The 24471-nt window shown below is 36.4% G+C and overlaps 2 protein-coding genes across 2 annotated transcripts in view; both read right to left on the bottom strand.

Moving 5' to 3' along the window:
* LOC307124713 (uncharacterized protein) overlaps positions 1 to 2187 on the bottom strand; it is a 37229-nt gene extending 35042 nt beyond the window's left edge. The window contains exon 1 of the mRNA XM_079814136.1: positions 1974 to 2187. Within this exon, the coding sequence (XP_079670262.1) occupies positions 1974 to 2054 (81 nt within the window). The 5' untranslated portion in view covers positions 2055 to 2187. The remainder of the gene's footprint in view (positions 1 to 1973) is intronic.
* A 491-nt stretch (positions 2188 to 2678) lies between these two features.
* Positions 2679 to 24471, bottom strand: part of zdhhc8b (zDHHC palmitoyltransferase 8b) — an 83419-nt gene continuing 61626 nt past the window's right edge. The window contains exons 2-11 of the mRNA XM_079815802.1: positions 16873 to 16994; positions 16563 to 16720; positions 16299 to 16471; positions 15003 to 15105; positions 14620 to 14711; positions 11283 to 11415; positions 10922 to 11033; positions 10500 to 10609; positions 8162 to 9201; positions 2679 to 6610 (exon numbers count right to left, since the gene is read on the bottom strand). Of these exons, the coding sequence (XP_079671928.1) occupies positions 6460 to 6610; positions 8162 to 9201; positions 10500 to 10609; positions 10922 to 11033; positions 11283 to 11415; positions 14620 to 14711; positions 15003 to 15105; positions 16299 to 16471; positions 16563 to 16720; positions 16873 to 16994 (2194 nt within the window). The 3' untranslated portion in view covers positions 2679 to 6459. The remainder of the gene's footprint in view (positions 6611 to 8161; positions 9202 to 10499; positions 10610 to 10921; positions 11034 to 11282; positions 11416 to 14619; positions 14712 to 15002; positions 15106 to 16298; positions 16472 to 16562; positions 16721 to 16872; positions 16995 to 24471) is intronic.

Raw genomic sequence — 24471 nt, 5'->3', positions numbered from 1 at the left:
ATCCTCTCCCGTGGCCTCATGGGATAGTGAAGCGTCCTTAATATGCACACTTCAGAATCTCGCCGGAAGAAGTAGGTCATCCGGGTACTTTTTGCCTACTCTTTTATGAGTACTGTGAATTCGGACATACTTGTTTTGTCGAATACTGTTTTGTTTTTTTTAGCCTACTCTATAGTAGGGAAGTATGCGATTTCAGATGCAGCCACTGACTTTCATTATGGACAACAACAAAAAAACACTGAGGGAAAATAATGTTCTTTTGTGTGCCACAGAAAAAATAAATAAAAAGTTTTTTTTTGTTTTAAAGGGGTGTTTACACTGCACAGTTACTAAACTAAAAACGAGAAACTTTTTACGCATAAACAACATTGTTTGGGGGGCCTGAAAACGTAAACTTTTGAAAACGGATCTTAAAATGCACGTTTTTGAAAACGATGCCATTATTGTGTCAATTTGAGAAAATGGTGACATCATGCGTCATTACAGTAGACTTGTAGTATTTCTTTACAAAGTGATATCGCCACCTACTGGCCTGGCAGCATAAAGCGTTTAGCCGTTTTCGTGGATCCACGTGAACAAGGATCGTTTTGACAACGTTGTCGTCTGTATGCAAAACCTTTCAAAAACGCGAAGGAAAAACGTTTCTGTTATAGTACATCTTTGTCTTATAAACATACCCTAAATGAGGGAAAATTACAAGTCGCAAAGATTTAAATAGTCTCATAAAGGGTCTCTCTATTTATCTCACTCAGCACTACAAGAATTAATAAATCATATCCATGCCTGGGAAAGGAATAAGTATTGGTGAAAGACAGCATGTGGAATTGACCCCAGAGCAATGTGTTTAATTGCATGAGTGGAGCACGTTTTCCACAGGAATCTGATAATCACCTCAAAAACACACTAAGCTTCTCCTCAACACATATTTCCCAAACTCACTATTTCCTAGCATTGAGAAGCTACATAAAGAGCGTACAGCCTCTGTGATGAGAGCTGATAGAGTATGCAAAGGAGCTGAAGTGAAGGGAATATGAATGGCACAATATCAAAGGTCCTGCTATACAGTTCTGATCTGTGGCTGTGCATATAGGCAGGTCTAAGAAACCAGTCAAGAATAAACTTCTAGTGACGGCAAGTGCTGTAACACACAACTCAATTCTTTCCTAAACAAAATGGGTATATTATGACAATGAGAGGATGCAACTATATAGCCTGCTATGTATGATGCAGACATGTCACCAAAACTTTAATTTTGTACAAACATTTTGATCTGAGTTTCACATGGTAAGTTTCATGTTGAGCATGCAACGCTGATTTTGATTTGACAGGCAAAGGGTTTCAAATATTGATAATATTGTAAAGTAAAACTCAAATAATAATAATATGAGCTACTTATGCAAATACTAATGTCAACATTTCCAACAAGAATTTCAGCCTTGTAGCACTTTCTTTTTTTGCAATCTCTGTATTTAGGCATCACCTATAAATGTTTCACTTACTTTTTACAAAAAGAGTGAAAGTGTAAAGAACTGAACACATTTTGATCATAGATCTAATTATGTCATTATATTGCATTTTTGATAACTTAATAGATCTGTACAAAAAAAAACTTTGTTCATTTAATTGTCTATTTTTTCATTTATTTATTTATTATTTGAGCTGACGGAACCATCTGAAGCGGAACCGCTGGCCCGTGCTGAACTGACCCCGCACAGCCCAACTCTCTGAACCGACCCGGACCACACAACAAGCTGCTCCACGTTTCATCACAATACCTTTCCCAAACTTCCGAATTAAATTCCTTTCAAACCAAGAGACGTGATCATTTGAAGTTGTTTTGACTGCTACATATAGCCTACTCCATATTAGTGTACTATAGTGCATACTATAATCATTGCTGTAAACATTTTGACAAGCCGAAACAAACCGCAGACAAAAGGGAAAGTGGGCTACTGCCACACACTTGTACTTACTTTTTGCGTAAAGCATCCAGTCACCCACAGAAGGTAGACTGTCATGTACACCCCCGTCCTTGTCAGTCCACGAAGCCCCATTTTAGTCACTTCAGCTCGGCCAGAGACACACACAGGACTCGTCCTCTCCCTCTCTCCATTCACCTGAGGGAACGCGCCTTCATAAAGCGTGGACACGCACGCAGCAACAGCGGAGGTCTGGCGGTGCGCGTTCACGACTACTGCACAGATCAAATAGACATCAGCGGGGAGAGTGAGAGAGAGAATGGGAACACTTAATGCCATTGCACAATGCTTTAGGGAGTGGAATTACCTTTAATCTACGTCCTAAAATGCAAGAGATTTTGTTTTCATTTAGGCTACTTTATTTTTGTGCGGCCAGCTCGAACAGAAAGATGTTTTTCCACCTGACTCCTCTCTGATATGAAACTATGAAGTCTTAGCAGGCAATGGCTCTTTGCATATTTGTTTAAATGTATTTATTGTATGGCAAATGCTATCTATCTATCTATCTATCTATCTATCTATCTATCTATCTATCTATCTATCTATCTATCTATCTATCTATCTATCTATCTATCTATCTATCTATCTATCTATCTATCTATCTATCTATCTATCTATCTATCTATCTATCTATCTATCTATCTATCTATCTATCTATCATTTCCAAGACAATATATGACAAATAAAAGAGACAAAAATGAATGTTCAAGTTACATTTATTCAGCCCCCCCCCCTTTATGAACAAAAATAATAATGTACCTTGATATGAAACTATAATGTCTTCATTTCATCTGAACGAAACACTTCATCACGAAAAAAAGTCCCATAGTTGTTCTTTTTCTTTAACTGTACAACTTGTTTCAATTAAGCAGAAGGTGACACTGTGCCAGACAGTGCCAATGAAGGACAGAGATGACGACACGACCGAGCACAGTGAGACATTCACAGAAATGGAGCCAAGCAAACTGTAAAGACCTTTCCATGACCATATGAGTTATTTACAATTTCAAGGAGCTGTTTGACTGGGAAAAGTATGATTATGACTTTTCACATGCACCAAAATGATGTTTGTTGTACTGTATCGGTGCTTGAGTATCTGTAGTCTGTTAGACCCCTAAGGCAGATCTGTGAGGAAATCACTATGAATTCCTTGGAAAGTCATCTGATAAGAACTGCATTTTCAGTCAGAAAGACATCTGTAAGATCACCCTGTCAGAGATGTCGATATACATAAATCAGCACTTCACTACAAAATGATCCTTATAAAAGTGTTAGGTCTTTGATCGTGAAACAGGCCACAGTGAAGTTTTCAACAGGTAGGTATGAATTTGCCACTTTCACCTGTGGTGTCCATTTAATTTCTTAAATGGAAAATCATTACGTTTAAAACAGATTTATTTTCTATTGTTACTTTTTATTATTTAACATTTTCAATCACCATGTCTTGCACTATACCAGCGACAAATTCGAAGATCTGTTTCTTTCACTCTCAAGCTCTCTTTCTCAAAAAAATAAAATAAAAAATAAATCAATTTATTGGTCTCCCCTTCATTCAAATGTAATTTATAATTTCATAATATATGAGGAGGACATAAACCAAGCAGGGTAAACATTCGAAGTTGGGACATACCATATATGATATAATTGCTTCAAAATTTGTTAATAACCCTTATTGTAACTTTATTTACAAGAACAACCCTTAATAAATTGCCTCATTTTAAATTTGAGCACTTGTCTGTGCAACAACTATACAGATGCCTGCACAATACACACACCTGTGTTTGGACTGTTTTTTGTTTGTTTGTTTTTTTGTACTTGATGTAGAATCAAGAGACTACAACTACTCTTGAAAATGAGAAGGGGGAGGTGAGGCTGAGGTTTTCTGAATTAAACTTCCTAACCAAAATTGATCACAAAGGCAAGTTGGGTATTCTAGAACTGAATGATATGAAAGGGACATACCAAGAAATGTACTTTTAATACTCTACCATTCAACAGTTTGGGGTCAGTAAGATTTTTATGTTTTTGGAAAAAGTATCGCTAACCATTTATTTGATCAAAAATACAGGAAAAACAGTAATATTGTAAAATATTATGCCAGAGCTGAATTTTCAGCAGTCATTTGCTGCGTTCACACCATGTCGTAATTACTGTAAGATGACAACTCATAACGTCACGTTCACGTCCTCTGACTTATGAGTTTTATGGCAAAACTATCAACGGCAATATGAATCTGCAGCAGTCAGGTGGTACAGTGGTTATGCGGTACAAGTCAGAGTTCTCAAAGAATTCCCAGTTTACAAGTTGTAATTCTACGAGGACGTGAATGCTTTTTACAAGTGGTAATCTCCTAATTACAATAATTCCGACATGGCTAAACACATTTATTACTCCAGTCTTCAGTGTCACATGATCCTTCAAAAATCATTCTATGTTGATTTGGAGCTCAAGAAACATTTCTTATTATTATCAATGCTGTCAGTTGTGCTGCTTTCTTTGACCAACAGAAAATAAAAGTATTATTTTGAAATAGATTGCTGTCTGTAACAACATAAAAGTCTTTACTGTCACTTTTGTTCAATTTAATGTCATTGATTAAATGTTTTTTAAATTAAAATTAAAAAAACGTACTGACCCTAAACTTTTGTACGGCAGGGTATAAAGACCATGTGTCATTATGACAGTAAAAAAAAGCCAAAAAAAGAACTCTTTCAAATGGATCCAGCATTCAGAAACAAGCATCTTACCTACATGTGTAACTTTCTTGAACATTTCCTAAGACATCCTATAATAGCATTTTAATTCTCTTTCAACGTTTGTTCATTGAAAGAAAGAAAAAAATCTTAACAGAAAGTGCTACTTTCAACTAATAAAAATGGCAATGCATACTATACAAATAAATTATAAAATATGCAGAAAAAGAAGAAAAATCCACTCAAAAAAATACAAACACCCATTTGAATATCTGTATAAAAAGTAAAATATACCAAACCACTGAAAGTCGGGTTTTAAAAAACACAAAAGTTATAAAAATAAAAGAAATGAAAAATATTTGGGATGTAGCCATGAATTATCATCATGTTTTTCTAATCTATTACAGGTAAAGGGAAATGGTAAAGCAATAAAAAAATTAATAATAAAAAAAAACGTGGCTATTGCGGATCTTAATTTCAGTACAACGGGTTAATTCATTTACAACTCCATAAGTCCTTTATGCAATAAAGGAAAGAGCATTTTTCATATGCACGTTGAAAGATGAAGATCATTACTGTAAAACATGTTAGAATATGGCTTTAACATATGGCCTGGACTGCTTATACACAGTGGTGTTTCTGTTTATATATTCATACATCTTCCACTACAAAATACTTTTGATAAAGAAAAACAAAGTTTGAAAGAAAGTTTTAACACTGGCGCTAATGCCCAGTATCCAACATATGAAACTTTTTTTTTTCTTTCATTTTTTTAAATATTACATATACAAGTGTATGTTTATTTATATGGCAGCTTATAGTTTAACATTAGAAAAAGTGTAAATGACCACCATTTTCGAAAAATAAAACTTCTGTGTAGGCTTTTAAAGTACCCCAGTGCTGTTATGGTTTGTTTGAACCTGATAGCTTAAAGGGATAGTTCACCCAAAAATGAAAATTCAGTCATCATTTACTCACCCTCATGTTGTTTTAAACATGTATTAGTTTCTTTGCTCGGTTGAACGCAAAAGATATTTTAAAGAATGTAGGTAACCAAAACAGTTGCTGGGCCCCATTGACTTCCATTGTATGGGGAAAAAAAATTCCTATGGAAGGCAATAGGGACCAGAACATTCTTCAAAATATCTTTTTTGAAAGAAACTCATACAGGTTTAAAACAACTTGAGGAGGAGTAAATGACAGATTTTTCATTTCTGGGTGAACTTTCCCTTTAACAGAGAAATATATTTGAGATGAAACCCTGATTATTAGATCAGTATAATGACAAAAATATAGTAGTAATTGAGTTACTGGCATGTACATATACACTCACATTCAAGTGTGTGAAAGATCAGCATACTGAGTGAGCATATTTGCATTCAGTAAGTGACCTTTGACCTTTTTTATACAAACAACTGAACTGACACTGTACATATTCAGCCCTTAATGGTATATATTTTAAGCAATTAAACCATTTTTTTTTTATTGTGTGTGATGTATATCCTCTGACGGCTGACACTTTAAAAAAACATCCAACGCTCTTTTGATTAAGCGGCTCCTGTTATATTTTACACTGAGTCACATGGAAAGTCTCTTTAACAAAGAAAAGGCCAACGCAAAATCTCCTCCCAAAAGACCTGCCCCAGGTACTGCGAGTCTCCTTATCGGTTAGTATTATTTCATAAAACTGTGAAAAGAAAGAGAAGCGTGTTCTCTTGAGCACAAGTGGAGGTGGTGTCGCCATGGCAGTGCTTTTCCTCACAGGCAGTGGCTCTTCAAGCTGTCCGTCAAACAGAAATCTCATATGTAGTTCCACCCACTCCTGTGACCTTTTTGACATTGGTGTGTCTGATGGGAGTTCCAGAAGGAGTCCCAAGATGGCAGTCACGTGCTTGGCCCTTTAGTTGCCCGTTGACTTTACCTGGACCGAGGTCCTCTCTAAGTGGAGAAAATATCAAAAATCAGGAAGACATATTTGAGGTGGCTCTTTTCCAACTGTATCCTCAACTGTTATCCACTTTTGAGAGTCAAACATGTACTAAATGGATTGAAATGTTACAAATGAAGATGAGTTAATGAAGAGGAGGACAGTATTGAAGAGTGGTAAAAGGGAATATATATTATTAGCATATTAATACAGGATTCAAAAGTATGAAGTCAGTGCAAAACAGTTTAGGGTCAGATGATAAAACAGCTACATGTCCATAAATTATGCATTGAAAACTTTTTATGTTTTGTTCAAAAGTTAAATGATGAGTCAATACATAATCAATCCTTCTTCCAAAATGTGTTTTTGTCTTACCCTGATTCACAAATCAATTGCGTAAAAAGGAAATTGCGTAAATGTAACTCGCCCGCGCATGTCTCGTCATGTGCATAAACAGAGAAAAGTTGGTCCGGCTACGTGTGCATGGTGTAGGAGTGCCATATAGGTTATCTAAACTGGTTATTATCTCTTAAGCCTTGTAGTGAATGTTTTATGAGCAGTAGGATAACCATATTCATCTTGAAGCACAACCACAACAATGTTCTTCCGCAAATTGCACGCAGTTTTGTATTTTACCCGCTAGAGGGTCAAAAGGTGCATAGTGTACCTTTAAATATTTTTGTTATGCTTTCTTTACCATTTCTTTTCTTCACAATGTGTTAAAAAAATAAATTTGTGAAGAGAATATATGGTGGGGGGGTTGGGGTGGGGTGTAGAGGAAGAATAAAAAAAAATCTAAAATACATTGCTGAAAAAATGGATCATCCTTTTTTGGTGGGGTCTATAAAAATGTTGTCAGGGAAAGTTTAAATTCCTTACTGTTGAGCCCTGTAATAAATCAATATAAAAATGCAATGGCTTAATGGTATGATAGATCAAATCATGCGGTCTGATGTTATCACTTGTCAGTTGGTAAAAATAAGAACAAAAGTCAGTCAAAGAAAAAAGAAAAAAAAAAATTATACACAGAAAATGATAGTGATTAAAAAGCACTACATATGCACAAAAAAGCAACTCAAACAGAACAAAAACACATGAACATATCAAATCATGATTTTTGTATAATACATTGATTTCTGTTTATGAGATTACCATAATGCAATGAAATTTACAGTATGCCAGAAGTAGATACCATGCAAAATGAGTCATGAATATGAATAAACAGACATGCAGAAATGGAAACTGATGATAATGAGGGGGGAGGGGGGAGGCAAAAATAAGACATTTATTTGGCTACCAGATACATAATCATTTCTATCTTTTCTTCTCTGCAGAAAGGTAAAAAAAAATATTCTCAATAACAATAATGACAGAAATAAAAAATGTTAAGTACAAAAACCAGTACTCAAAAATCAACAAATAAACATAGCACAAATGAAATCTCTTTTCAGACCCTTCCGGATCAGTGTACATTTCTCATGAACATCTAGCCTGTGTAGTCTATACATCATGCACCTATCCTCACCCTCTTTACTGATTGGTTAATATGCTATGTGTCATACCTTGTACCCAGACGTGGTGAGTCCGCCCTCTCCAGGGCGCTAATGAAAGCGACCTTCTGATGCGCGTATGATGGAGAACGGGGCACAGCTGTCGGGGAGAAATGTGATTGGTGCACCGGAGAGCGATATTGGTGTTCGGATGTCCTGCTTGCACTGCCTCCGTCTGTGTGGAGGGATGTAGTAGAAGTCCTCGGTGCTCTGGTGAGCGAGGATGCAGAGGAACGCAGAACAGGGGTTCGGGGACCGTATCCCATCAAGTTATCCCGAGAGCTGCACACAGGAGGGGTGGGCTCTCGGGATCCAGGGCCTCTAGGGCCGTCAGGGTAGCACGTCCCAGGTGGGAGTCCATAGGCGGCTCCACTGCAGGTCTCAAACACACCCGAATCGTTGGCGTAGGCCACCGGTGCTTGAGCGTGCCGAAGCATGAGTTTCTCCCTCTCCTCAAGCTCCTTCCTCTCCTGGATGGAGGCCATAATGGTTTTGGAAAGGTTGTCGTAGCGGACGGGTGAGGGATCTCGCTCTCGATCTCTTGAGTGTGGTGACTGCCGCCCGTACATTGCTCCAACGTGCACAGGGCTGTAGGACGGCGGACCGGCGTGTCGTTGAAGCTCAGGCCCTCGTACGTGGCACATTTTAGTGGGCAAGTAGGGTGAATGAAAACCCATAGAGGGCACTCCCGGGTGGGCAGCACATTCGCCCAGAGATGGTGTTATGTTGGAGGTTAGCAAGCTATCGTAGGACAGGCTGCCATTGCGGCCAGATAACGTCCCAGGAGAGAAGACTCCTTTGTGAGAGGTGGAAGTGACCGTTTCTGGTTTGCTGCCACCCAGTGGCACACGGTCAGCTCTGTTCACTCCCTGTTTGAGGCTGAAGGAGCGAGACGTCGTGCTGAAAGAGTCCAGCTGGAAAGGGGAGGACTGGAACGTTCGGTGGAGAGGAGTGCTGCGGTAGTCTGGCAGATCCAGATTCGGCTCTGAGCGGTAATCGTGACCTCGCTCCTCCAAAACTGCAGAGGGCTTCCCATTCTCGGACATTACAATCTGAGGACAGATTAATATATTTGAGAGAATTTATTTTTTAATAATAACATTTTTAGACAGACTTTACAAATATTATATTATTTCAAAAGTATATTATTACATTTATTTATATTCAAGTATAATATATTTATATTATATTATATTTCAAAAGTTTGGAGTCGGTAAGAGTTTTTTTTTTAAATTAATTTGAAAATGAATTCTTTGACTATAATTCCACAAGGATGAATTTAACTGATCGAGTGACAGTAAAGACTTTTACATTGTTACAAAATATTTCTATTTGAAATAAAAGCAGTTCTTTTTAACTTTATTCATTAAAGAATCCCGAGAGATATAAACACGGTATCAACAAAAATATTAAGCCAAACAACCATTTTCAAAAGTGAGTAATAAGAAATATTACTTGAGCACCAAATCAGACACTGAAGACTAGAATAATGGCAGCTAAAAATTCAGCTTTGCCATCACAGAAATAAATTATATATTAAAATATATTAAAAATAAAAAATCGTTATAAATTGTATACATTTTTCACAAAATTATTGTTTTTGTTATATTTTCAAGTAAATGCAGCATTGTGACTATAAGAAGTTTTTTCAGAAACATTTAAAAAAAAAATCTTACAAACCCCAAACGTTTGAACATTACAGTAGTGTGTATTAAACTGCCAGGCCAAAAAAGAAGAAAGAAAAGAAAAATGGATTTAAAATGCTTAAGAGTCTATGACTGGATCATTATTGCAGTGATTATTATGTTTCTAGCATGTTATATGTTTGGCAACAGTTCTTCTAACCCTAACAGATGGAGTGTGTAGCTTTTTACAACCATGTAGGAAGACACATCATGGCCATATACCTGGATGTAAAGATTCATCAGGCTCAAATTGAATGATAAAGAAATAAATGGTGTGATGTTATTTACATCAAGAGGTGCATCAATTTTTGGTCCAGCACTCTGAAAAGTCTCAGCACATCCCAAAGACTTTCAATGAATTTGAGGTCTGGACTCAATGATTCTTCATGCTCCCTCCCAACCATTCTTTCACAACTTGAGCCTGATGAATCTTGACATTGTCATCCTGGTGTGTCTTCCTACAAGGTTGTTTAAGAAATGAAAAGCTACACACTCCATCAGTTAGGGTTAGAAGAACTGTTGCCAAACACATAACATGCTAGAAATATAATAATTACTGCCATAACGCTCCAATCATTTGCCTTTTCAAATCCAAAGAGTGACTTTTTAGGCCAGGCAGTGTGTATTATATTTCTGAAAACATTGTTTTAGTTTGTCTCTCTCACCTTCTCTCCAGTTGCGTGATAGTGCACTTTAGGCATGGTGCCGAAGGAAGGTCGGTATTTGTACATGGCTGGGGTGGATGGATTTGTGGGCTTGCTGGACAAGGAACTCTCTAGAAAATGTGGCACACATTAAATGAATGACTCAACACAGTGCTGCAATATGATGCAACACCAGATGGCAGTAGAAGTGCAGCTTAGAAAAAGAGGATTTGCTAAAAGTGCCCACTGAAGACAAGCAGATTTCAGGCTTTGAATCATTAAGTGAATACACTATTTTTTATGATCACATGGTTTTTAAAAAAATAAAGCCAAATCTCATAAGCCAAATATATGTTGATCACAGTTAAATGTTGGTGCTGACTGCTTTAAAAAACTAGTAAACTACAAACCATTTGACTAAGAGTGACTGTAGTGCTACTTGCCTTCGCTGGAGGTGAGTTGACTCTTGAGCTGGTTGTAGCGATCTGCTTTTGGTGGCAAAGGTGGCTGTTTATCTATACTTTTTTCATCCACACCATCCAGACTGGTCTTAGACTAAAGCACAAAAAATGTATTTATTTCGGGAAGCATGATTTAGGCACAGGCACCACATTCCTAAAACGGTTCCTTTAAAAATGAGGACACCATGCATTTTAATAATTCCAGAAATCTAAATTATGAGCCTGTTTTGAAGCTATTATGAACTGCTGGTGTAGAGGTACTTATTACAATAACAGAAATGATTAAACACCATTGAAATTCCAGGTTGTAGGCAGACAGAATTAAAAGCTTTTGTGGACTCACTTTGCTTCGTAGGACGTTACTATGGATACCATTATCACTGACTTTTACAGTGATGTGTCGGTTAGAGAGGTCAGGGCGGAGGAATGGTGGATTCAAAGCGATGGGAATTTTCTTCCTGGGATCAGCGATATACCTGTAGAACAGATATACATCAGATGACATGATGTGTGTTGAAATGCTTTGCTTCCAAAACCTCACAGATTAGATCTTTTTTGATAAAGCGTGTAAATTCATCATGGGTCTTATATCAGTGTATACCACAATCAGACATCCACATGAAGCTTCTCCAATGCTTAAACGAATAGTTGATAAAAATGACAACTGTTTCATCATTTACTCATGTTCATTCAAGTTATTTCACACCCAAAGCATGACTTACTTTCTTCTTTAGAACATAAAAAGGGTAAATTCTGAGGTTTTGATTCCGTTTAAAAGTCGAAAGTTTTATTTTATTTTATTTTTGTAAAGAAATTAATACTTTTATTCAGTCACAAATTGATCAACAATGTATATTTATGAATAAATACTGCTCTTTTGAACTTTCCATTCATCAAAGAATCCTGAAAAAAATATCTATTATGGTTTCCACAAAAATATGAAGCAGTTTTCAACATTGATAATAACAAGAAATGTTTCTTGAGCACCAAATCAGCATATTAAAATGATTTCTGAAGGACCATGTGACTGGAGTAATGATACACAAAAGAAGATATTATGAAGAATGTTGGTAACCATTGACTTCAATACTAGGGGAAAATAAACATTGAAGTCAATGGTCAACTGTCTGGTTACCAACATTCTTCTAAATATCTTCTTTTGTGTTCAACGTATGAAAGAAAGAAACATAAGGGTGAGTAAATGATGACACTTTTAATATTTGGGTGAACTATCCCTTTAAGAGTCTGATTCATTCACAAAACAGACTGATCTGGTTCTCTAGTTCTTGAGTCAAAATTAATGATTCACTCATGAATCAGATGTTGTTACTTCTCTCATGACTGTGCCAAGGAGAGCTAGAAGAAGTCAAGATTTTCAGTTCATAGCAATTTAAAATTTGGTCCTTTCCTCATGAAAAACTATTCTATGGCATCAGCTGCCTTGTAATAAAGTGCAAGTATAATAGTGCAAAGTATACACAGTGCAGCATATAGGGAGTGCAGAATTATTAGGCACGTTGATTTTCTGATCATATTTTTTTTCCAGGCACATTTGACCAATTCCAAACCACAGTAATCCTAATAACTACTATTAATTTAGTATTTAATAATGTATAAGTGATATATAATTGTTCATGAAGGCTGGAAATGAAAATCACCTTATATTCAGGTGTGCAGAATTATTAGGCATGTTTTCATTTCCAGCCTTCATGAACAATTATATATCACTTATACATTATTAAATACTAAATCAATAGTAGTTATTAGGATTACTGTGGTTTGGAATTGGTCAAATGTGCCTGGAAAAAAAATATGATCAGAAAATCAACGTGCCTAATAATTCTGCACTCCCTGTATAATAAAGGTCACTTTTATGGTGCTTTTGTGTCCTTTTTTTAAACTGGAAAACATCAAACAGTGTTCAGAAGAAATTAAGTCACACTTAAGTGAGTAAATTATGACTAAGTTGATGACTAAGTTTTTCATTTTTGGGTGAACTACTTCTATAATTTCTATTTATGATTAGAGGAACTATTCAAATTTGTCCTGTGGAAAAAAGTAGTAAGTTTATAGCAATATCCCTTTGTTCTGCTTTAACCTCACAAAGGGTGTCCTCTATTGTTTCTGAAGATGCCTTTGCGAGTATTAAGAAGTCATTAACCTTGGCTCTGATCTGTGTTTATACGGCAATCACTTTCTCTCTCCCCATTGTTACATGACCTGCTTCAAGTCTTCAGTGTTATACTCTCATCCTGCTCAGAGTGTCATAATACCAGCAAGAAAAACAGGACACAATCTACCTTCCTATGGACCTCTATTCTTCTGAAACCCCCTCTAGACTGTCTACTATGATAAACAAGCTTTTTTTTCCCATCCCTGTCTTCTGTTTATGTTTATTACACTAATTATTAATGGTGTCACACATATTATAAAGCATATTTCCTTCTTGATGAAGTGTTTTAAATTATACAACATAGTGCCAACACGGTCTTCATTATAGTTATAGCATTGCAATTTTTTTTTAATGGTGTCATTTTCTATTTAATTTTAAAATGTTTTATTTAATTATTTAATTTAATTTATGAACGTGATTCAAGGCCTCGATATACTCAAGGTTCTTTTCCATTCTTCACTTAGAAGTAAAAAGTTGGGGTAACACTTTAGTTTAGGGTCTAATTTTCACTATGAACTAGTTGCTCATTAGCATGCATAATGGCTTTTAATTAGTACTTATAAGGCACATATTAATGCATTATTCTGCATGACCATATTCTACATCCTTAATCATACCCAATTCCTAAACTGAACAACTACCTTACTAACTATTAATAAGCAGTAATTATGAGTTTATTGAGGCAAAAGTCATAGTTAATAGTTAGTTCATGGTGAGAATTGGACCCTAATTTAATTAATGTAATTTAGATGAATATGTAAATATGTGCTGCATGCTTTCCTCTCAATAACAAAATAAACACTCAACAAAAGTGACAGTGGTGAGAAAGCAGTAGTTGAGATAGCCTGTGATCATAGCGACGTGAATACGTTTACACAAGCTCTGCAATTCCCCTGGCATTATGTGGACAGATGAGATAATTAAAATTACAATGTTATGATAGTTTGATTATAAAGTATATTTGAGACGATAGATTATATAGATCTGGCTATGTGAGACTATAGTTTGAATCCCTGTTCTTTACATGGCATGTCATTACAATACAGAATAGATCTTTCGGCATTATCCTGAACATTGCATAATCATTCAATTTCAAATGTCACATCCTTTTGATTTTCCTGGCCAAAAAGGAATTTTTTCTACAGGTTTTCATAGACTACCTAAGATGTCAGAGAAGGTCTCGTTTTTAAGTTTCGATTCATAGATGGAAATTCTTTTTTACATTTTGAGTACACAGTGTACACAGTGAAGTTGATATCTTTTGTAGCATTTGCCAAAAGTGAAATGTTCATTGAATCCTGTCTGTTTTGTAAAATGGAAAATAACAGAACCTAATGTAAATTCACTTAATGTGAAATGAAACACCCTTCTGTCTGTTCCAAATGGCCGTGGAAGCACACTGTGGTCAGTGTCTTTCACACACTTCCGGTATGTGTACGCATGCTTGCGACTCTCACTGATTACGAACATGAATATATGTGTGTGTGGAAGCCAGTTTCTTTTTTACCTAGGAGCAAGCGGACTGCATAAGACGTGTTTCACGTTGCCACAGCAACCCCGAGTGAATGGATTCACTCCTCCTCTGAACTTTCCTGTCACCTGAGAACAGAGAGAGAGAGAGAGAGAGAGAGAGAGAGAGAGGAATTTTACTTTCAGCATACTGTGGAAAGTGGAAAACAACTGTCCTTTGACCCAAAGGACCGTAATGTGCAATAATAACAGGTTTTGTAACAGATGTCATGCACAAATAACAGAAGGCAATCAAGTTGGAAAGACATCAAGGTGATTCTGAGTGGGTATGCAACATGTGACCACGATTCTGCCTCTACATGTGCGTATACTATTACACAGAACAGATAAACATATTTTGTAGAGTGTATTTTGGTTCACCTGTTCGTTTGTGGTCCGTCCTCTGGCTACAAGAACCATGTGAAACCCAGTGAGGCCCATAACAGGGATGAAGAACAGGCCAGTCACACACATAACCACAAGACTAGACAGCAGGAGAGTCAAGGAAAATCACAGACAATTAAGACCTTTTTGATTTTTTACACATAGCTAAATGGAGCAGGATTGTGAGCCAATGAGATCTCACTGTGGGCATGGCCACCCTGTCAGACGAACAGTGTTGTTATTGTTAAATAAAACTAAAACTATCAAAAATCTTTAATAACATTTTAATATTAGGCAAAAAAAAGTAAACTTAATAAACAAAAAATAGTAATGTTGCTTTGGCAACAAACTGAAATAAAATAAGTTTCAGTTGAAGTACTAAAACTAAAACACTGAAAAATAAACTATATAAAAATATTTATAAACCAAACATATTATTATATATTATATATAATATATAAATATTTGTATATATTTTGAAAGAATATATATTGATATAGTTTAATAATTTAGTGTTATTTTGTGTGTGTATGTGTGTACGACGTATATATATATATATATATATATATATATACACACGTCTGGTGCGCTATCCTTCTGGGGACTTTCCATAGGCGTAATGGTTTTTATACTGTATAAACCGTATATTCTATCCCTCTACACTGCCCCTGCCCCTAAACCTACCCATCACAGGAGACATTCTGCATTTTTTACATTTTGTCCCCATAACGTAGGGATTACCAGTCCACACACACACACACACACACTCTCTCTAAAACTAAAACCAAATTATTAAACTAAATACATGACAAACATAAACTTCAAAATGTAACACTAACACTATCCCAAAATATTTTTGGATAAATAGAACATTCAAAAGAACAGCATTTATTTGATATAGATTTATTTTGGAACACTATAATGCCTTTTTTGTCATTCTTAATTAAAAATGTTTTGATTGGTTCACTTTAAAAAAAAAGGTTCTATATGGCACCAAAAATGGTTCTTGGCTCGTAATCATAGGGGAACCTTTTTAAGTGCTATATAGCACCAGTTTTGGTGCTTCAGTGGTTCTTCACCGGCTCTTTGACTATGGTGCTATATAGCACCGCTACCATATACAGAACATGTTAAGATATGGTGCTATATAGCACCAAAAGGGGTTCCTCTATGATTATGACGAAGAACCATTTTTGGTGCCATATAGAACCTTTTTTTTAGAGTGTAGGTAAATTAATTTATTAAATACAACATAATGAGCTTTCATCATAGTTGCTCTTCGTGGAAGGATACGTCACAGTTGTGTGGAGTGCACTCAGCTTCTCAAGGTGGTGTAACACAAACAGCAGGCCAAAGGAAAATACGCCCACCATGTGAACACTTAGAGACAGCAGGAACAAGAAGAAATAACGATAATTCCTCCGACCAATGCAGTTGTTCACCCATGGGCAGTGGTGGTCAAACTCCTACAGTGAGAAGGAAAGTGTGTGAGCGCTAGCATTGTGATCATTTTATATTACGCAGGAATGTTAGTATGCGTGTTCCTATGCGTCTCACCTCCACACAGTTGTCACACACGCTGCAGTGTGAGCAGCGCGGAGGTCTATAGAAGTGGCATGTGGCACACCACTTCATCCGCACCTGAATTCCCTTTATCTCCACGTTTTTATACAGTGGAGCTCGGAAATCATCTTCTTTGTCCTCGTCCTCATCCGCTTGGATTGAGAGAGAACATTCACATCAACATGTGTGTGTCTTGCAGTATTCTAGACATCCTAATTGTGGACCTACTGTTGTATCTAATCTCTGGATATTTGAAACTGAGAATGAATTGGGAAACCTAAATTATGACCGGACACATACATACCTCTGGGAAAGACTCCAGGGTCCATGAAGGTGGCCATGCTGAAGTTGGCCAACACAAAGAGGAAGACGATGCCATTGTAAAGAGGCACGACAGGGGAGATGGCCTTGGTTAACCACGGACACCTGAGAGGGTAAAAGAGAGAGAACAATCCTAAAGATCAAAGTTGGAAGAAGAATGTCTTTAATGATCATTTAATATAGCCTGTGGTTTTTACTTTTTTTATTTGAATTGAATCCCTAGATGATTCATGCAAACCTCAGAAAACGTATTGACAGAATATTATGAAAAAGTAAAATCATAACTGTAAAATCATACAGTTATGTTGACTCTAGTGACAGATTAAATGCTAAGCTGATATTAGGACATATTTTGGCTGATAACTATAACTCATTAATTCCCCCTTGGGTCAGTTAAAAAAGTGAAAATTTTTAATATTATTATTAGATTAATATTGTAATCATTATCATTGTAATAATTCAAACAATAAAACATTGTTTAAAAAATAAAACAACAACAACAATTATTACAATATAATAATACTTGTTTTGAACAAATGAAATGACAACAACAATAATTTAATATTAATAATAATGGTAACACTTTAGTTTAGGGTCCAATTCTCACATATTGGTAGTAAAATAATAATAATAATTATAATATAAAAAAAAAATGACCATAATATTATTTTTATTATTACAATGTATCAATTGAAATTGTTCAATATAAATAAAAATCACCATTATTATTATTAATAACAATAAATAAAATATTTAAATAGCGTATACATATTTACAAATATTAAATAATGCCCAGCATTAATTCAATTATATCAACCATAAACATACAGACATCGTTACTGGCTATTAAAGCTGCACTATGAAACTTTCTTGTGCTCAAAATTGACTAAATTTATATAATGAGCGAGTACATCATGAATCAATTTTCCAAACCGTGTTTTTGTCTTATCCTGAATCACTACTGTACAAATATAATAAGTGTTTATATTCTGACCGGATTTCAGTCCGGTTCGGGTCGCACCGCTGCGGAGTAGCACAGTACCTGCGTGACTCGTCATAGACATAAACAGAGAGAAGTAGATCCGGCTACAATGTTCTTCCGCAAGACGCATGCAGTTTTGTTTATTAAAGCTACACTATGTAACTTTTCCGTCCACTAGAGGTCGCCTGTTCAAAACAAAGGCGTAGTTTGATGACGCCACGTTTGAGCGCAGAATCTTGGGACATGTGGTCTTCACCTCACAGCCGGTGGAAAAGAGTCAGGATAGGACTCGGGTAGGGTTGGGCTATGTCCCCTAAATTGGCAGTTGACGATGTTTACAGTGAAACATTGTGATGGTCGATGATATCGTCGTTTGGGGGGTGGGGGTGGGGGGGAGTTAATTAAATATTAATTAACTAATATTTAATTTTCTTATATTCTTGAGGTAACGATTATTTACTGAAAATCGTTTAAATGTTTTATAGGCTGTGTTGTTTCACTGACGGAAGTGCTAAAATAAACACGCATGCATATGGATGTTTCAGCCTCAAATGATTTAAAAATGTAGGCTATATATATCTGGCATAGACTACAGTATTTAAAATAGCATATATGCAGTAGTTACATTCTCAATTTAATTTACAGAGCAATTCCTGCTAAGTTTTTAGTTTAACTAATACTATAGAAGAGGATTAGTGTGTGTCGCACTCGCAACGGGGGCGTGGCATCACGATGGTCGCGCTCCATCGTGATGTCGGTCAGCCATCACGATGGATGATGATATCGTCCATCGGCACAACCCTAGACTCGGGCAGAAATCATGTTCATGGATGCGATTATTAACATTACTGTAGTCTGAAGCAGAGCAGGGCCGAGTGTTGTGGAGCTGAGCAAGGCCGCAGGAGCGATTGAAGAGCGGGACTGTTATTATGGCATAGCCGCCGGCGGGACTTTTATTTTGACACTGTCGCCGGCGCCACTTCCTCTTTTCCAGTCATGAGTATGAGGTAACGCAACTCTGTTTATCGTATTAGATATATCGGAGTGTGTTGAAAAGGAAGTTATGACGTTCGCTCGGCGGCTGCTATGACACTTGTTCACACTGCAGTGAGAGTACAGCGTTTTTGCTAAATAAAACCGGGTAACGCAGATATGACGCAATCGACAGGCGACTCCCTCAAACGCATAGCTCACACGTCCCGGTTCCAAAGCGTGGAAATGTCTTATGGGTAAACTGAAAAGCAACTACTGGTGCCCAACACATACTATGTAGGACATTTAACAAGATGAAATGTAGTCCACAACTAGCTGTCCTACTATAGCACCTTTCATAATACACCCTCTAACTGGGCTCTACTCAGGTCTCATTTAAGATGGGTTAACAGGCAGAACATATATATTTGAGCACTTCTAAACTTGGACCTGAGTCTATTACATTTCGTTTTCTGGCCAAGAACCGCCCATTCAGACAGGAAGACGCCATTGGATCGACATGTAAAGTGACCAACCACATTTATTTTAGACTGAGGTAGCCTACACAAATCTACAATATATTCATAGTATAACCTCAATGTGAATAAAATCATCCAAAGAAAGATACAGCAGTCTTTGAGATTACATTTATTGCCCATGCTAAGGTTGTGTATGTGTGAGTAATACAGCAGATTAATAATAATGCAACAAGCCACTCAAGGACATTCTTTACAGAGATTTTACCGGATTTATTTGATAAAAACAGCATTGTTCAACACAATTACAGCAATAATTATACTGAACAATATTTCCATTAAGTAATATGGTCCATTAGCCTAACTGCAGACCGTTTATAGTTGCCAAGCAACTGTTACTGTATATTTGCTATTCCACAGCAGCTTCGAACACACCTCATCCAATCAGATATCAAAGCCTGGAACGACCTATAACTCTCTAAAACCTCCTGCTACGTCTATTCTCTCTTTGTAGGCAGTAGATCACAGTGCTTTCCCCTCGGGTTAGAGAGAATAGTACTAACTCGTACTCCGTCTGCACTGGAGGAATGCCAGGCTCTTCACCTTTATCTCACTGATGTGATACGATACACTCATTCCATTCCGTTTTCTATTCAATTCATTTTTTAATCAGAGACCTAACAATGCAGTCCTGAGAATACAAAGCAGTAATGAAGTGTAAGGTAAGAATGATAAAGAGACCAGATTCACCACCCTCAGACACAACAGAGCAAAACAGATGGAATAACAACTCTTTCATGCATAATCTAATCACAAACAGACGACCTCAGAATCAATCCATGCTGTGGGCAAAGAAATAAAACCCTTTTTATCGGCCGCACGAACAGCTCCTTGGGGGTAAACAAGAAAGTCAGGGAAATTATGGAATAAATACACTGCCTGTGAAATGCAATAACCCGTGATCCGCAAGCGTCTTTCTCTATGCAAGACAGAAGGCAGGCTGCGTTCATGAAGTAGTTTACAACAAGGCTTAAAGTGCCCTTCATCTGAAAGACAAGGCAGAGTTTTTTTTTTTAAAGGTGGTCACATTATCTTTTAGTTTACAAATCAAAAACAGGCTTGTGGGCCACATAAACACACATACACTGTAAAAAAAAAGTTGCTGCCTTAAATTTTTTAGTACAATCAACTTTGTTTAAAGCCACAATATGTCATTTTTCGCCGCTAGAGGTTGCTTATTCAAAACAAAGGCGTGGCTTGATGACGCCTTGATTTTGCGGAGCTGTTATGCCGCAGACAACCACTTCCGCTTCTTCTGCTCATGCATATGTGGGGTAACGCAGCGCTGTTTTATCATATTAGAAAGTTGAAAAGTTATATTATAATGGTACTATAATGCTATACCGGAAATCGAGGGTAAAGAGGGTATTGATAGGCGATGCACGACACGGTCCATGTCAAAATTGCTTATTTCTCTGGATTTAAACATTCTAGAAAACATAAGGGATAATGTAAGTACTCAAGTCAACAAAATATATAACATTGTTCTAGTGGTTTTTGGATATTTTAATCCAAAAATCATACATACGTACCTTTTCAAGAGTTAAATCTTAAATAAAAAAAGTTGAAAACTTATTTTGATATTAAAGCAATGTAAAAACATATGTTGTCCTAACTTATAGATCATATTAATAATAATAATAATAATAATATAAATAATAACTTTAGCTTGAGCACCAAATCATAATTTTAGAAGTAATAAATAACATTTGAAAAATGTATTAAAATAAAAAACAGCTATTTAAATTGTAAAAATATTTCACAATATTAATAATAAGAGATCAGTAAAAAAAATCTTATTGACCCCAAAGTTTTGAATGGTATTGAGGTATTGTGTGTCTATATATAATCATTTCATTCAACATTTTCAAGATTACACAGATTACATCTCTAAATTCATCTCCTTTGAATCACCACCACATCACTTTTATAAAAAATATTCACCACTCTCAACAATACCTTTTATAAATTGTTGAACTTAAAATCGTCCCCTGTGAACCATGTTTCCATTACTATGTTAACTACAAAAAAAAAGTTTTTTTTAATATACACTACTCAAGCTAAAGCAACTTGACACCCAATCACCATACACATATCTAGTTGCTACATATTTAATTTAAAAAGTATGGCCTTGAATGCCACCGTTTGCAGCTATAACATCTTAAACTCACATGAACTGTTAAATGTATAGCTTGAATGCACAGTAAATCGCATTGGATTTTCAGTCAGCCAAATGCATAAAGTAAATGTAAACTCTTCTGTGGAAGGCTTTCAGATTTGGCAAATCCTTTCTATTGATCTCGCTTTGTGGAAAAGGAGCATTGTCACATGAAGCCCTCCACAAAGTGTTGCACAGAATGTTGGAAACACAACACAAAATTCTCATATATTGCCAAGACTCTCTCTGGACAAATTAATCAATTCCTCCTATGTATACAGAATTGTAAGTAGTCAAATTGTATATGTATAGTACGCATTTAAACAACATGACTACAAGTGCATTAATTACCTATTGTTAATAATCTATAGTTAATCTCTTTAGCCAGGGCTACAATGGAAACTGACATTTACCATTTCATTGGCCGCCCCTACCAAGGATTAAACCAGCGAACTTTGTGTTAGCAGCCCGGATCCTAAACCTAGGTTTACCTGCAAGCCTCTTGTATACAAGATCCCCCTATTTTAGCATAAATTACAATGGCATTTTAACAACCCAAGGGCTGAGCTGGAAGGGTGTATAAGGTTTAATTTAGGACATTCCCTGCAGTGTGTCGAACGCCTAGCTGCTACAAACATTAGCATATATCTGTGCCATCTATCCGCGAGGATTATAATTTGCAAACAAGATCAATATAGACTAAATGAACAACCCTGTCAACAACAGCTTTAGGGAGCACAAATCTTTTAAACTGGTGCTAGGTAATTCATAACTATAAGAGATAAAAAGAAAAAAAAAACATGAAATATGCTAGAAACTAAAAGAGAGAGAGAGACAGCACAGCCCCAACAAATCTGGTAATTTACTAGATGGAGAAATTATAAATATAACACATGAATGAATGAATGAATGAATGAATGATCCAGCAGAGAAACTATTTATTAGTGGTGCTTGATAAGATAGTTATCACAATTACTATGTTCATACTTACCATGGTAAAAAAAAAAAAAAAAAAATTAAATGATATAAAAACTGACAGAGTGTTGCAGGTGGTATCCAAGGCATTATACAGTTTAGGAATAGGATTTGAATTGTTCAAATCCCTGATCTTAAGTATGAAATATAATAATTGTTATACATGTCTTAACAACCACCAGTAATAAATATCTATAAATATCTGCTTAGATCTGACAGCAAATCATCAAACAGTTTTTCCCCCCTGTATAGGCGTGTGGCATCATTGATATGCAGCATACACACCTCTATGATGCACTGGGATGATAGATGTATTTCAGTGATGTAGATCCCATCTGACTACATAAATAACATATCTAAGTGCCAGAATAGAGGCAAAAGCTTTTGAAGTTCCACCCATCATATCTGCCAGAGTGTTTCTGTGCTGAAAATGCAACATCAATGCTTGGTATGTGTTTGTTTTACGCATTATCTGTATCTTATGCCTGCAGAGATAAGAATTCACAACTGAATTCACACCTCTATTCTCTGTCTTTTTTCTTCTTCACTTCAATCCTCGAGTTATTCCAAAGCACCATGGGCCAATTAGTGAGCCCTAGGAGTCCTGTATCTACAATAAACATTGTTTCATTAATCAACGTGTGAAATCTACATGGTTTATAATGGAGCAGAGGAGCCTAGAAAAAGAGGAAGATGGTGATGGGCTTGAATGCAGGAGATCATTAATCAGTGAGACAGGTGCTTACTGAAGGAATGTTGAGGCGCTAACGTTGTGTGGTGAATAGATCCACCCTGGAGCTTCTGACAACAGAGAAATGAAACACGTTATTCATTAAAAGGACTTCCTGTAGAGTCGCCCTAAAAGAAAAATGTTTGCCCTACATTTCCCTCATTAGAATTTTATGAAAGTAAATGGCCACTCCAGAGAGTAAGGTAGTGTGTGTTTGCATGTAAGAGTACACACACTAGGCTCAAAATTAGCATGGCCATGCTTCAAATACAAGTAAAATGGGCATTTTAATGGTGTTTTTGTAGGATTTGCAATTTAGTAAATTGTTGGTCACCATGAAATCAAAATGGACAATCTTGGTTTTTTGTTTTGTTAATGGAATATTTCAGTATTAAGTATAAATGATTTATCTGTGGACATCAATTTCATGTCCCTCTTGCAACGACATCTCTTCTCTGATGACATGTTTATTGGTGTGACAACCTGTCACAATGGAAAAAATCAAGTCCTGACCTACATTTTTTCTTGTTTGAGAAGCAGTTTCCCTCATTTATGTTACAATAGGGAAGAGAAAACTATCGCAACTTCTGTTTCGTGCCAACTTTACAACGATGCATCGTTCTTCTATTCCGCATTACTTTCTTATGCAAAACTTGACTATAGTGCAAATTGTCTCTCCAGTTACATTTATGTCTTTATCATATATTTAAAAAACAGTTCCAAAATCAAATTGGTTCATAATCAAATTAGTTCATAAATCCCAGGGCGCCGCAGCAATATGGCTGCCCACTGATCTGGGTGTGTGTTCACGGTGTGTGTGTTCACTACTGTGTGTGTGCACTTGGATGGGTTAAATGCAGAGCACAAATTCCAAGTATGGGTCACCACACGTCACTTCACTTCACTTCATAATGCATTTAATAATCGCAACTGAATCAAATCAGTGTCAGATATTGACACCAATAGTGTTGTCATTGTCAGGTGCATAGACTGTAAAAAAAGATGGACTATGCACATTCACCCTCTTCAATTGTAGAAAAGTGAATGGCACTGACATCTTGCGCCGATTCGGGACCCGAGTCTGCGCAGTCCTGAACGCGGGACCAGAGTCTGCGCATTAGTGAGCGTGAAGTGGAGCCGCGGTCTCAAGGCCCCGCTCACACTTCCGCAGAATCGGTTAATATAGACTGCAGAACAACTAATTATGTCGGTGTGAAATAAACAGTTAT

This window comes from Gobio gobio, assembly GCF_949357685.1.
Source record: "Gobio gobio genome assembly, chromosome: 4".
Taxonomy (NCBI): Eukaryota; Metazoa; Chordata; class Actinopteri; order Cypriniformes; family Gobionidae; genus Gobio; species Gobio gobio.
This window is presented reverse-complemented; position numbering and strand designations above follow the sequence as displayed.